Source organism: Leuresthes tenuis, unplaced genomic scaffold (assembly GCF_036924035.1).
Source record: "Leuresthes tenuis unplaced genomic scaffold, fLeuTen1.0.hap1 SCAF_22, whole genome shotgun sequence".
NCBI lineage: Eukaryota > Metazoa > Chordata > Actinopteri > Atheriniformes > Atherinopsidae > Leuresthes > Leuresthes tenuis.
This window is the reverse complement of record NW_027325376.1, coordinates 17,025,186-17,039,822: the sequence shown is the minus strand read 5'-3', so window position 1 is coordinate 17,039,822 and position 14,637 is coordinate 17,025,186. Positions and strand designations below refer to the sequence as shown.

The 14,637-nt window shown below is 44.1% G+C and overlaps 1 protein-coding gene across 1 annotated transcript in view; it reads left to right on the top strand.

Annotated features, from left to right (window-relative positions):
- shroom4 (shroom family member 4) overlaps window positions 1-14,637 on the top strand; it is a 64,671-nt gene that overhangs the window by 31,938 nt on the left and 18,096 nt on the right. Inside the window, exon 3 of the mRNA XM_072376282.1 lies at window positions 11,446-11,658. Coding sequence (XP_072232383.1) covers window positions 11,446-11,658 — 213 coding nt within the window. The remainder of the gene's footprint in view (window positions 1-11,445; window positions 11,659-14,637) is intronic.

The following is a 14,637-nucleotide window of genomic DNA, read 5'->3' as shown; positions in this document are numbered from 1 at the left end:
CTGAATCCCTGATCCCTGCTTTATAAGGCAAAGCATGATATCTTTTGTTTGGGTAGGAAATTTTCTTTCTTTAATTGATTCCCTCATTATTCCTGATAGCAACTCATGAAATGCACATATTTTGCATAAAATGTTTCATTTGTGAAACTTTGGTAACCATTTCCTTTTTGCATTGTTATACCTTTATTACGTCACTTTTTTCTTCTTCCATATGAACAGAAAAGCTTCCGGTGTGATCTTTCAGCCCTTAACCCATTTTCATCGAAGTGTTTGTCACTTCTGAGTATTTTTATCTTTGTGACATTATAATGAGGGTGTTTTGAAGTGGGTGAAGATTTTCCAACATATTTCTGGAAGGGAGTGTTTTGTTGTCTCGACCTGGAAATGTCTCTTCCATAGTACTTCCTGTTTTCACAGGCCCTTTGTTAGCTATGTTTTGAGTGTGTAATATGTGTGTGTGTGTTCTTGTTTTTGGTACCCCATTAGGACCTGTTGTGGTATGATAACTCGCCTTGTTGGGACCAGGAGTCATTATGGGCACCGAAGCTTGGTCCTCATCTGGCAGAACGTAATTGTAGGAGACCTTGTTAGTGTTATATTTTGGGGTTAGGTTAAGGGTAAGGGTTAGGGTTAGGGTTAGGTTAAGGATAGGGTTAGGGTTTTGGCTATCCACACGGTGTGAAAGTCAATACAGTGCCCTCAGAAGGATAGCTGTACAATGTTGTGTGTGTGTGTGTGTGCGTGTCTGTGCGCACGCTGACTGGTAAGTTTATCTCAGTGGGCAGCTATGAACGCAGCAGAGGGGCATTTTTCAGCTTGTGCATCATTTCCTGTTCTTCCCAAAGTTTTTCCTCTCTACTTCCTGTCCAACTTGGACATAATGTGTTTGCAAAATTTGTTTGTGCGAAGAGAAGCAGCTTTAATTGAAAGCGAACAAAGACTAAACTGTTTATTTCGGGCTGCTGATAGAACAGGGAGCTGCTCTTTACATGCAGGTGTGCTTGTTTGCAGTTGTATAAGGAGGTAATGATCACAGTAATTTGAGTGTTTGTTTTTCTTTTTTTTTCCCTTTTCTTCACTTAGCCCATCTTAGATTGGCAAGGAAAACATTCAGTCACTAAAAACTGTGTAAAAAGTTTAATCTTTAAGTGGATCAACTTGTTTCGTCTTTTTTTAATTATCTTTTAAATAAAGACCATAGCATGCATTTTTTACAGATTCTTATGACTGTAGCAAGCCATAAAGAAAGACACGCTCTATGAAAATACAGGGCAACAAAGGCTGAAATATCCCACTGACTCAGTCAAAGGCTGGAGTTACGTGGCACCACAATTTGCTTACAGTGGCAACAGGAGTGTGCATAAGGAAATTAAAATGATAATTACAAGAGAGGCTGATATCATGTCTGATGTTTTGACAGCGTAAACAGAACTTTATGACAAAGCTCTTTCATCCCAGCTCACTCTTTCATCTCTGTGCCACATTAGTTAAACACTGGATTTTGCCAAAGGCTGGCCTGGAGGAGATGAAAGAATGGAAATGGGGAAAGTGGGTGAGAGACAAAGGAGTTGAGGTTTGGGGGAAGTATTTTAGGTACTTAGGTAGAATAAAATGTTGACTTGCACTGACATGATGCCTGACTCAGATATGAACATGAGCCCTTTAAAGTGGCAGATGAGTCTTTATGAAGTCCGTCGAAGCACTTTGTCAACACGGATTTGACACGGGATACACATAACGTGCTTGTGTAACATAATTTCCGTTTACCTCTTCAGTGCCAGGGTTAGATATTTCATAACAAGAGACATGATTCTGGAGACATGGTGACTTTAATTTTGTGCAAGTGAAATTGCTTCCTTTTTGTTTTGGATCCAAAACTGTAATCTTGTTTACTTATTTCCAGTCAAATAGTTTCTCATTTAATTTAACATCTTTTGGAAAACTAACTGTAAACTAAGGCAGTGCCTGAACCAGAACCTCAAAGCAGTTCTTTACCTTCCAATACCCAAAGCAGTTTGTGATCGGCGGGGGGGGGGCTGTTCGATTGGTTACCACCTCTTTGCTGGTTTACAACCAAGAAATAGCATTAGTGGATTTTATGAGAGTCCCCGTTCAGCTGATAGATCCTGAATGTGTGTTTTAATAGAGACGAGCTCAGAAGAGGAGGAAAACGTAGATTTTAACTGGATTTTAACTGGTGCAGCTTTTGGACAGTAGGGCCACCAGTAGCGACTGGTGGCCCTACTGTCCAAAAGTTGCACCCTGTAAACATCCTGAATGGAATCGGCTAGCAGGGAGCTTCAATAACAGAATCAGTGTTGTAACAATGTAAAAAAGTGGCTCCACGGTAACTGAGAAGTTAAACCAGCTCAAGACATTGATTTGTTTTACTCACTGAAGCATTTCCTTGCACACTGATTGGTAATTTATAGAGATGTTGAAATCCCATAGACATAGACCAGCTAAGGCTAGCTAAGCTTTAGTTATGCTGTTTTGAAACTCTTCGTCATGTGACCGAGCCCGTCCACAGGTGCCGGTCACACCAGTTAAACCTTGTTTCCTGCATGTTATGCAGCAGATGGGCTGTGCGGCGGTGTCGGGCCTTTTTGTGTGAACTTTGCATGTTCTCCTCATACGTGCGCGGGTTCTTTCCGGGTACTCCAGCTTCCACCGAAAGTCCGGAAACATGCTTGTTAGGTTGATTAATATGGCCATTGACTGTAAAGAGCAAGTGTGAGCGTGCGTGGTTGTTTTTCTCAGTGTTTGCCCTGTGATAGACTAATGGCCTGTCCAGGATGTTCCCTGCCTCTTGCCTGATGCCCGCTGGGATAGGCTTGGGATAGGATTGACATTTGACCGTTAGTGATGTACTACCTTAGTTGCCTTTCGAGTCTGACTGATCCAGGTCCAGTGAAGTCTGCTTGGAATGTTTTTTGCTCCTTTCCTCGACCCAACTTGGCTCTCCTGCTCTTCTGTAATGTGTCATGCAGTTTATTCCTCAGCCTGGCTGCTTGTGCAGGACGGCACGGTTTGCTTGTCTGTGTTCTTATAGAACACTTGTGTTCATCTGTTCTCCTGGAAGCGAGTTTGGCACTTCAGCCCATCTCCGTCTTGATGCTGACTCGCTCTTTGTTTTGCACTTTTGTGTTTCTTGTTAGTAGAATTATTTCAAGACTGCCAGAGAGAGGTTTCTGGACCCGGACAGCACACATGCCACACAAACGCACATTCATCCAGTTGTTTGGAATTTTACAGCGGACAGATGGATAGGTAGAAAAACTATGCACGCATACACACACATCCCGTTGTTTGGAGTTTTGTACCACATGGTCCCTGGAGATCGGGGCAGACTGAGGTCTGCGGTGCCAAGAACTATGAAGCACAATCGTCTGCCCCCCCGCCATCGCTCCTTCCCAAGCCGAACAATAGACATTCTCTGCATTCTTCAAGACTTCTTCCTCACAAGCATGCACGCACACACACATGCGTACACCTTTCCCAGACTGATTAGAGGCCAAAGCTGTAAATAGTTATGGCAGTAATGTTGCCGTGGGAGAAGAACGGAGAAGAATGTGCTTTTCTGTGCTGCCGCAACACGTCAGGTGAACGGACAGAAACTGGGACCGAGCAGGGACTTTAGGGAACTTTCAGTTTCCGTGCGTGATGGTTTCTGTGCTGAATGTCAACAAAGAAAAAGATGGAACTGACGCGTCTGGAGGGACCATCATGCAGCACGGCTGGTGCCTAAGATAGGTGGTCTTGATCAAAGTCACTGTCAGATTAAAACACTAACAGATGAGGTATTGCTGGATTAACATACTTGTAGGCCCTGGAACAAAAACTGATCTGAGGTCAGCTACCGAGCCCCTGATTAGGGTGTGTCGCTAATTAGCGGGTGTCGCTAATTCATCAGTGTGACATATTACAAACCGGGCCTGCAGTAGCTGTCTGCTATCTCAAGTTGGAAGCACAGAAAAGCATGCTGCCTGTTGTTTTCAACTGAGAAAACAAATTGATTTAGATTATTTAGATTGATAACGAAAATACTGCCGACTTCCAGCCCGAACACTGGTTCCTATCAGCACGAGAATGAGTGCGTCTCTCCACTACGCGTGTGGTCTTCTACAGTTTATCTGTCTCCTGTGGCCTGGTTTTTATTAACTGGACCATTAAGCTGCGACTCCATGATACATGACACCACACACACACACACACACACACACAGACGTACAGGCATTAACACAGACACTGTTGTCTCCAATACAAAAAAAAAAAAAAGAACCTACAGCTCAGTTTGGAGGGAAACGCATGAGGCAAGATGTGCTTTTATCGGAGCAGTTTTCACGGTTCTGCCGTCGATATGAAGGATTTTTTTGGTCGAATGCGTGTTTTTCAAGACGTGTGATTCGTAGAATTCTTACGGTCAAGCTAAAAGTTCCCATCGCTTTTGACACCATCCATGTGGTGCAGAACTTTCAGTATGTAAGGTTTATTCAGCTGAGGAAACGATACTGAAATGTCCCCACTGAAGCACTAAAAGCACTGATTTAGATGTAGAATCGGGGGCAGATACCTTCAGTCAGCGTGAGGGTGAGTCTTGAGGAAAAAGTGAGAGGTTGTTGCTGTTTTGAAACCAGCTAAAGCTCAAGAATCACTCACAAACAAAATCAAATACTGTACGATAAGAAGGTACTGCTGTGGAACAGGAGGAAATGGGAATGTACACAGGAAGTTTGGACTTGGCCATTGTGTTTCGTTTCAAAACATTTTGTCACTTTACGAGAAACACTTCATTGAACGGCAGGATGTGCGGTCAGCAGCTGCTGCAGACCTTTGAAAACCTGACATACTATCGATTCTTTGCAAATGGATCGCGTACTTGTTTTCTTCATTCCAATTATTACCAGTTAATTGAAACCTATAATTCAATGGATAACAGCGGTGGTTTCGTCCACTAGTGGCTCGTCCTCTGATGCCTTTTGCACTTCGCACACTGGACAAAGGTCCAAAAAGTTTTCTCTCCCCTGATACGTTACAGCCGTAACGTTGCAAATTGAACGTGAACGCAGTGGAAATGGGTATATTAGCTCCAGTATTGGTAGCAATGTAAAAAAAAAACAAAAAAACAAAAAAACATTTTTTACTTGGCGGGGGGCTGCAGTCAGGGCTGAGAGAGTGGGCACAGTCAAGTTTTTTTCTCAAGTAACACGTTTACAAACCAAAGTATCTAACATGAGAGTAACCATGCTGCTGGTTGGGGGGTGGGGGGGGGGGTGTATTTGTTTTGACACCTCTGCTCAATGTCAGAGCCTGGATTTCCATTACCAGTGTCGGTCGCTTCTTCAGTTTATGGTGAATCCATTGGGGTGAATCCCATCTGCTTTAAAACACTCCAAATGTACCTGCCACTTGGATGTAGTAAATAGCTGCAGACGGCTGATTAGAAACACACACATGGACGCGGTCTGGGGGATCAAGCAGTAACAAACAGTGCATTGTGCTGCTGAGGCTAACTGGACTTCACCCTTCCTGCCATCGACCTCTGGTATGGGCCTAGTCTCACTGTACTGATTGCCTGGTATGTCCAAAGTGTGTGTGTGTGTGTGTGTGTGTGTGTGTGTGTGTAAACCTGGGTACAAGCGTAGATGCCTGTCTGTGTGTGTCGGAGCGGTAAATGTATGTCTGAGTGTGCGTTTGTCATTCAGAAATCCATCATCAAGGGTGATGAGGGCCTACAAGGCAAGCAGACAGGGGTCTGATTGCATGCAGATACACACACACACACACACACACACACACACACGAGAGAGAGACCTATAAAGCAAACAAATAGATCCTAATCAGGCGAACACAGAGGGGTAGAGGGGAGGAGGTGAGGTGAGGTTGTTTAGGCTTTCTCGCATAGTTAACCCTTCACCTTAAAGAGAAGACAGGGAATGTTAGGAATCTGCTCACATGCGTGTGCACAACACACAGAGACACACTTTCATGGAATCTGCAGGAGATAGAAGTCACCAGGAAGTCCTTTGAAGCCCCCTCCGAGGGCCTCGTGTTATTAAGTATGTGCTGTTGTGTGTCTGGTTAAACTTTAACACCGTTACCATCAGACACTCGCACCTCTCGCCTATAAAGGGTCGGCCAGTGAAGTACAATCTGAAGTCTTAAGCGGGTCATCAGCACGGCGACGATGCCGAGCCGAGCAGCAAAACGGCTTAAAAAAGGAAAGGATCGAGGTGTCGCAGTGGTCCAGTCAAAGTCTGGACCTCAACCTGGCTGAAAGGCTGCCGAGGTAGAGAAAAATAAATGCTTATAAAGAAGAAAGGGCCAAAATTCCTTCCCAACGATGTGAGAGACTGATAACATCTTACAGAAACTGATTGCTTCCAGTTATTGCTGCTGCAAGCTGTCGGTGTGCATAGTTTTTCATGTCGCGTTCATCCGAGGTTACTTTTTTTAGCACTTGTCTGGGATCTTCTGAAGCTGATTTCTATCCCTCTTTGCATCCCTCCTCTGGTTTGCTTTTGCAACATTCCTGCCAGGATGGAAGTTTTTGGGAATGTCGTGGACTTTGAGGCTGACGCTGCACAGGGAGCAGCGGTCAAAGCCATACCTCTGTCAGTATTTCCCTGTAACACAGCTGCTTGTTATGGGAACTATATCTCATTGATAAGGACGGTGATAAAAGTCTCCTGCTCATCCATCACCCTCGGTCATTGTGTTTGTCTGTAATTATTCCGCAGGCTCTTTTATACTCCTGCAGACCTCCCATCCTCTCTTAAATTCCAAATCTCTCACCACATCTTGTTTTTCTCTGCCAAAGTGAAAAAGTCCCCCGTCCGTCCGTCCAGCAGTCTCTGCTTTCTTTACCCTTTTCGATCTCTTTTTCATGCTCTACAAACACACGTGCATGCTTACACACACACACACACACACACACATGAGGAGGAAGTACCTTTGCACCCCCCCTCCGTTAAACAATAACAGCGTAGAACTCTTGGTATTATTTTAGCAGCCGTCCACCACTTTATCTGCCCTCCACAATACTTCCTCTCTTGACTGACTCACACATCCTGCAGAAGAGGAGACGAGAGAGGCAGGGAAAGAATGAGATGGTGGAGAGAGAGACCGAGAGAGAGGGAGGGGAGGGGGAGAAGTACAGAGTGCAGGAGAGAGACATAGCCATGTTTTGTCTTCCAGCGAGAGGAGTAAAGGAGGAGGAAGAGAGGAAAAGGAGGGAGAAGGGATGTGAGGATGATCGGCTGGTTTTTCCCTCTTTGGTCAGGACCTGCCACCTACTTTACTCGTTCACGGAGACATCAGCTCTCAGATTTTCAAGCGTCACACCTTCGCAGCACAGCCCGGCTCTCCTCCCACGACTCAGCCGGCTCGAGGGCGAACGTTTTTACGAGCCGGGCAGCTCGCTCAGAAACCCCCGCTGAAGGTTAATTAGAGAAGTTTGTGTTGCCGTCTGGGCACGACTGAAGGCTTCCGAAGCAGACACACGGACAGTTGAACTTGAACTCTTTGTCAGGGATGCTGACGGCTGAGCTTGGATCAGTTTAAGAGTGGATGCTTCAGCCTGTGGAGTCAGGTAGGTCGACAGCTTAATGTGTTTAACTATAGGGAGTCTTTTCTAAACGGACAAGTTTTGACACATAGAAATGAGTTTCCTCCCATCTCATGTGTTTGTGTCCTAATATGTAGGACGGCTTAGAGTCCAAATCTGTCCCTCTGTCTGGCATTTGTTCTGTGCTTTATTGAGACTGCGTGTGTGCGATTATGCGCGGTGACCTTTGCGGTATCAGTCAGCTGTTGCTGTTTCTGACCATTAAGTGGGAGATTCCAGCAGAGCCTTTCATAGACGCCCATTCAAATCAGCATCTATGGTTTTGTCGTCTCTGCTCTTCTGTCGTTTGACCTTTTCTTTCATTAATGACATGCATCAGTTTCTCAGTTTCAGATGCTCAACCTCTACACAACATCCCGAGAGGACATTTATAAATAGACTCTATCCTCGTCTTGCTAACTTTATTGAATTTCTTGGTCAGTCGTGGAGACACGGCAACACAAGTTGTGGATTATCTCATTATCTCTATGTCCATGTCAAAGACGTGCTGTTATCCATCAAACGCCAGTGAGTTCTTTAAAAAAACGTGATTCACGTGATTCCTCTTTGCTTGTTGTTTCTGGCAGCGATGGATTGCCAAGTGGGTTACAGTGTCAGAAACGGCAAAGTACAAGTTCTGTGGATTATGCTATTACAGGCTTGCACAGGCGCTGCGTGTCTCTGTCGGTTATACCTCAACCCCGGGCCAAAAAGACGGTAGGAGCTGGTCCTGTACATGAAAGAATCAAACACTTCCCTGGAGTGTGTGTGTGTGTTTCTAAATGTGATCCTGAGCGCTCCCGAGTTTCAGGGGCAATTTTAACACTTTGCTTTTGGAAATGCAAATACACGCCCAGCAGATTTTTATTACCGAAAGTAATAAAAAGTGAGTGTGTGTGTTATCCTGACGTGTCGAATGAATGCTTGTCCTCACTTGAAGTTGAACCCAAAAACCGTCCAATTGAGGAAGCGCCTTAGTTTCATCGCAGCCTCTCGATTTAACCCAAAGCAGACCTACACGTGAGGTCGGCTGAAACATCTCTGTAAGCTTGTCTAAAGACATCTAGGTTAACTGCACACCGACATTTTCTTTTGTAATGTAGGAAACACCCTTTTTAATGGCTGCGCATTTCAATATTTATAGTCACCACAGCTCTATTGAGGTTAATGTTGTTGAGGGTTCCAAGAATCTCTCTCTGCTTTGACATCTTTTACGAATCATGCATACTGGGATGAATAAATGCATCCGTCAAGCTTTTCCTACGCATTCCTTTGGTAAAATCTGTTAGGGAACCACTGAAATGACCAAATTGACACGGTGAAATAGAAAAACCCACCGACTGATGTTTTCCAACCTGCTGTCACATTCTCGCTTCCTCCCTTCTTCAAGGTAAAGCTCCTAAAAGTGTAAATCCTCACAGTTGTGGGATACATGATCGGCGACCCCTCCTCAGGCCTCTAGGAATTTTTTGGGAAAGCAGTTATGGGTTATGCGGTTTCGAAGAACCCGGCCTTCCTCCCCTGCATCGCTGCAAAACACTGCGGAGGAGAGTTTGAAGTCGGGATATTTGTCGACATTTCTCTTTCTTTATCGCACAGTCTGTGTCCGTCTAACTTAGCAGCCTTTGTTTTGATTTGAACAGTCATCAATCTTTAAAAGTTGAACTTTGAGAAACGAGAGGTGGCAGTGAAGGGGACTGTGAGGGGGGGTGTCTGCTAATGTTTGTGGTATGTTCAATAATGGTATTTTGTCTGGTTGACTTTGGATGGTTCCCACACATATTTAGGTACACGCACACACACAGAATCATAGACACACATACACTGGCTTTACATAAACTTTCTCAGGGGATAATTCAGGGACATTGTCAGCGGAGTTGAACAATCAGTGGGCTAAGATAGAAATCCTTCTTTAGGAGCCAGAACCAGGAAACTTTGGTGTTTATTTTGGAAATGGGTCTCCTGCTCCTGCTTTATCACAAACAATAATACTCAGAAATGGCCTTTTCCTTTCCCTCGTGTTGCCAGGATCCGCATTCTTCTTCCAAAATTGTACCTCCAATTGTTTTTTCTTAAGTGCTCAGAATAGTGTCATTTTACATTCTCGTGCTTTAAGTTTAAAGAACTTAATAGTCTTCAGTTAGACTGTTGTTGGGAAATAAACCTTGCGCCAGCCAACTGTTATTTCTGGGCCTTTCCGAGAAACTTTTAGGTCTTTTGGGACATTTCTAAGTGTTGAGTCAGGTGAGAAAAAACTGGACAAATTTAAAGTCGGCAGAGACGAGCCTCAAGTCACTGCAGATGTGTCACTGCCTCGAGGCAGTCGCAGCAACTCCTAAGTAGGGATTCGACGAGACAAATTCGACGTAACATATCCAATGCAAAGTTTTGCGTTACCCGAGATGGGTTCAGTTCATGTTTGAATTGTGAGAAGTTTCAGTTTAGACAGCCGAGATTAGGTCGAGTCATCATAAGTCTCAACTGAATCAAATTCAAGTCTCTAGTCTAAGATGACATCTCAAACTATGTTTATTCATGACGAGTCAAGAGGAAACCAAGTGAAGTCTCAAGTCAAATGAGTCGAACTCGAGATAAGCCTGACAAATCAACTGAGAAAGGTCCAAGTCACAGATTAACCAAGAAATCGTCGATTCTTGAGTCCGAGGAGTCTCAAGTCAACTTAATACAAGTCCAATTTAAAGTCAAATGAGGAAAAGCCAAACTAAGTTATTTTCTTGTTGTTTTCACATAGATTGATACAAGTTCAAGTAAAATCTAAAGCCAAAGAAGCCAAATCAGTTGAGCTCTCAGTCCACATCTCGAGTCCTTGAGTCTAGTCACAGGTCACCAAAGGTTTCTTGTGGCTCTGATGTTAGCTGGACTGAACTGTTTTTTGTGAACTGAAAGTTTGTGCTTTCTGCAAAGACTAAGAATCAATTTGCTTTACTGTAAATGCTTGATAATAATTCTATGTTGAAGATTTTTGGCTAAGCAAGTCCCTTTTTGATGTTGTGGACCCTTTTTTTTTTTCTTCTTCTTTTCATTCTTCTGGGATTTGACCATTTCCAAACTTAATACTTGAATGTTTTCGGCTTCCAAGCTTCTTTGTGAAGTCAGCGTCTCCCAGCAGTCAGACCTCATATTTCTAACGCAGGTCCGGTCCAAGCTAACGTCTGGAGTCGGCAGCTATGGTGGTTTCCGTTCTGTCTTCGACTTACTTCCATCCAGCAGCAGTATTCCCTGCAGTGTGTCCGTTTAAAACGAGATGAGATTACTTTCATAAAGGTTCATTCAGACCTCCAGAATGAAACATTTCTGTCGCCGCTCTTTTCCCTTCTTTCTGTTCTTTGTTTTTCCATCTCACATTCACACTCCTGTCTGCGGGGGTCCAGCTGAATCTGGCCGGCATGTGAGATCGGAAGTCTGTGTAAGGGAATTAGAGAATATCTTGGGATGCAATGGAATGTTCAGCCTTAGATCAGACCGGAGGCCTTACTGTACATGGTAGATGAGTTTTTAATGGCGCTGCGGTGAACTTGTGAGGAAGCCGTCTCCACAAAGCTTGGGTTGGCACGGCGCTGCTGCTGTTGTTGGTCCATGTTTTATGTGAGCCCCGACGTTCCAGCTGTTGCTGCAAGTCAGGATGTCATCTTAGCCGTCTGAGCTGTGGTAAATCATATGAAGGCAAAAGAAAAACCTACGGTAAAGACACCCCAGTGTAGGCAACAAAGGAGAATAACTATAGGAAATGCAATACCACCGCAGCTTCTTCACATTTGACCAGAATTCCAGCCGTTTCCATGTTTCCTCACCCGAATCTTCCCCTCTCGTCCACACAGGCGCAGCGTTCCTCTCATCAGGCCTCACTCCTGGCACCTGGCAAAGTTATCGGAGCTGCCCCTCCTCCCCCCTCCCCCTCCTCCATCCCCTCCACCTCTGCCACCCTGCCTCCCCTCTGCCGACTCCCCTCCACTCCCCCCACCTCCTCCTCCATCTGCCATGCAGCTCCACCCCGGCCCTTACTCAGTACCCTGGCACACAACCGACAACAGGTGAGACCATATGTGAATGAACTGTCTGTGAAAGTGGCTGTTAGGTCTTGTTTGTTTCTAACCAATCCCAGTCCAGAGTTTTTGCTACTGAGACATGAAAATGACAGCGACATTGAATCTTCACGGTCCATTTAAGGGGAACTAAAGGAGCTGAAAATGTGCAGTGGAGTAAACTGCTTGTTCAGTAGGGACCACTCACAAGATTTCTCCCATGAGGGTTTATTATGTCAGAAGTCATATTTGTGTTTTTCCTCATTCTAAGAAAATTGCGCAATTCATGAAAATACACAGAGGCGAAGGTACCGTCTGCTGATGGCTTGTTTTGTCTGAGCAGTGGTTGCAACTAATCGGGTAACGTATAGAAAGAGCCCCTTAGAGGTTCAGCGGCCTGCAAAATAACTGTGGAGCAATTTCATGGCGCTCCACATAAAATGGTTAAGTCTCTGAATCACAAACAGTACAAGATATAATCAAAATACTATTTAATGAAGCCCCAGGACTGTTGAGCAGCTAGAATCTGATGTCAGACGAGAATATAGATATGTTGCTTCCATCAAATTCATGATATAGTGAAATGATCACTTTTAACATCGGACATGTTTGATATGTTCCATTATTTTCAAAAGAAAAATAAAATCCTCTTCTCTGGTTCTTTCTAATGGCAGCCGATAAGGTTGTGTCATTGTCACAAAGTGCTCCGGGTGCTGCCTTTGCCGACAGTCTTACGGCGAGTGTGTCATCCTGTAGGTTCGAGTCACACTTTGTGATCCTGTGAGCGACTCCGGCGAGATTTAGGCTGCGGTTCAATGCCGTGAAATTTTTGCTCGGTGCGCCTCCAAAAGTCCACAATCGCCAGGAAACCGGTGACATCACTGTGCTTTAATGTCAGCACAGCCCACACAGGAAGCACAGCGATCTATTTTTGGCTCCTATTAAAACATTCTAAAGCGTCGACGAATCGGCTGACGAGAGACGGTAAAGATGGAAAATGTCTCTGTCTTATGGAGGATTTAAAACAACGCTGCCCACAAAGTAGCCCAAATTTCCAAATGACATGAAAACAGTAGCACAAGAGACATCAGCCAATTCATGAGACATCAGCCAACATGCTGCTGGACGTACTATACTGTGTAAAAGCCTGAGCCATCATTCATTTCTTTATATTTAGGCTCCTCGGAAAATCTTTTAAAGTGGTCTTGAGCAATAGTTCTCCAAACTTTCTGAAGGTCTTTCTAAAACGGGTCTTATCTTTGGACATTGGATGCCTTTTCCCTCATTTTCAGTCCACTCCTTGTACCTGACCATTTTCAGAGGGATGTGTTTGTATTCATTAGCCCATAGGGCTATTCATGTTATAATATGGCTTATTCAGCTTGATAAAAAGACACCAGTTTGTCCCAGTTTCTTTAGTTGTATTTATTTAAAAAAAGGATAAGATACAGTTTGATAGACGAAAAATAGTATTTTTTTTACACCAACGATGCGATTTCCAAAGAACTAGTTGGAGAAACTTGGCATATCTCAGCATGTGTGCTTAGAAAAGGAGGTTTTGAGGAAATGGGACAAATGGAGGACAAAAGAAGAAGTGGCCAAAATAACTTATCTCGAGCAGATGAACTGTATCTGAAAGTGATGTCCTTAAGAAACGGGAAAAAATCCAGCAAAGACCTGATGCAGGACCTGAGAAATGCATCTGCTGTTCGATGACATCAGAAATGGTCTCCATGGAAGGGTGGCTGTCAAGAAGCCATTCTTAAGGAAGGGAAACAGGGAGAAAAGGCTGAGCTATGCCAAATGGCACAAGAAGTGGACTGAAAATCAGTGGCAACAGGTCTTATGGAGGGATGAATCCTCCCCAGAGCCCGGACCTCAACATCACTGAAGCAGTGTGGGATCATCTGACAGAGAACGGAACAAAAGGCAGCCAACATCCAAAGAAGAGCTTTGGGATGTCCTTCAAGAAACCTGGAGAACTATTCCTGAAGACTCCTTAAAGAAATGACAAGAAAGCTCATCAAAGAGGGTTCAGACTGTTGAAGAATAAAGGTGCTCAGACCAAATATTGACTTTCAAACTCGTTAGAATTGTACAAACTCAGTTTTTTTTTGTTGTCTTCACTGTATTTCCCTGCGTATATGATTTGGATTCCTGGTAATATAAAGAAATAAGTCCTATAGTTTGACCGAAAGTGAAAAAGGTTTGGTTTATTGGTTAAGTCAACTACAACAAAGGAATGTCTGGTATTTCTCCTTGAGCAATAACTTGCTATCAACATGCTAAACGGTTGATGCTTATCGGAGTCTGTGATGAGTTAATGTAATAATGGCAACATTTTGGTCTCAGTGACACAACAGGGACGGGACATTGGCGGGCTCAGTTAGGTTGAACAAACAGAAGTCCCACTCTGTACACGCAGGAGCCTTTGTGTTACTGTATGATCTCACCAAAGTAAACTCGAAACCCTTAAAGAGGAAGTCCCCACCGTCTGTATATTGACTCACAATAAAAATAGCTGCTCCGTCCTTGTTTGTCAGCCCTGTGGCATCATAGAGATTTGTACTGTTCTCCATTTGATAAGAATCGGTGATATAATGCACCGCTGTTAGATTTAATAGTCCCACGAGGATGAAATCGCAATGTGCATGTGTGTGTGGGTCTCTTATTCCCACAGTTGCTCCTGCCCGATCCCGTTACACACACACACACACACACACACATCTGATGAGGAGGCAGCTCCCGGCATAACTCTGGACAATGGCATGTGACTCCCAGAACATGTGGACAAAGAGAGGAAGACCTTCAATAAACTGATTTTTGCATGAAGGAGAGAGACATTTTGTACAGTGTTTGTGTTAATTTCCACACCATGCAAGTGTGTTTTCAATTAATCTCTGACACGCAACAAGAGAGTTAAAGAAAGTAGTTTGTCTAATCTGACAGTATCAGTTGTCTTATAGACGTGGGTGAGTGTGTGCTTGT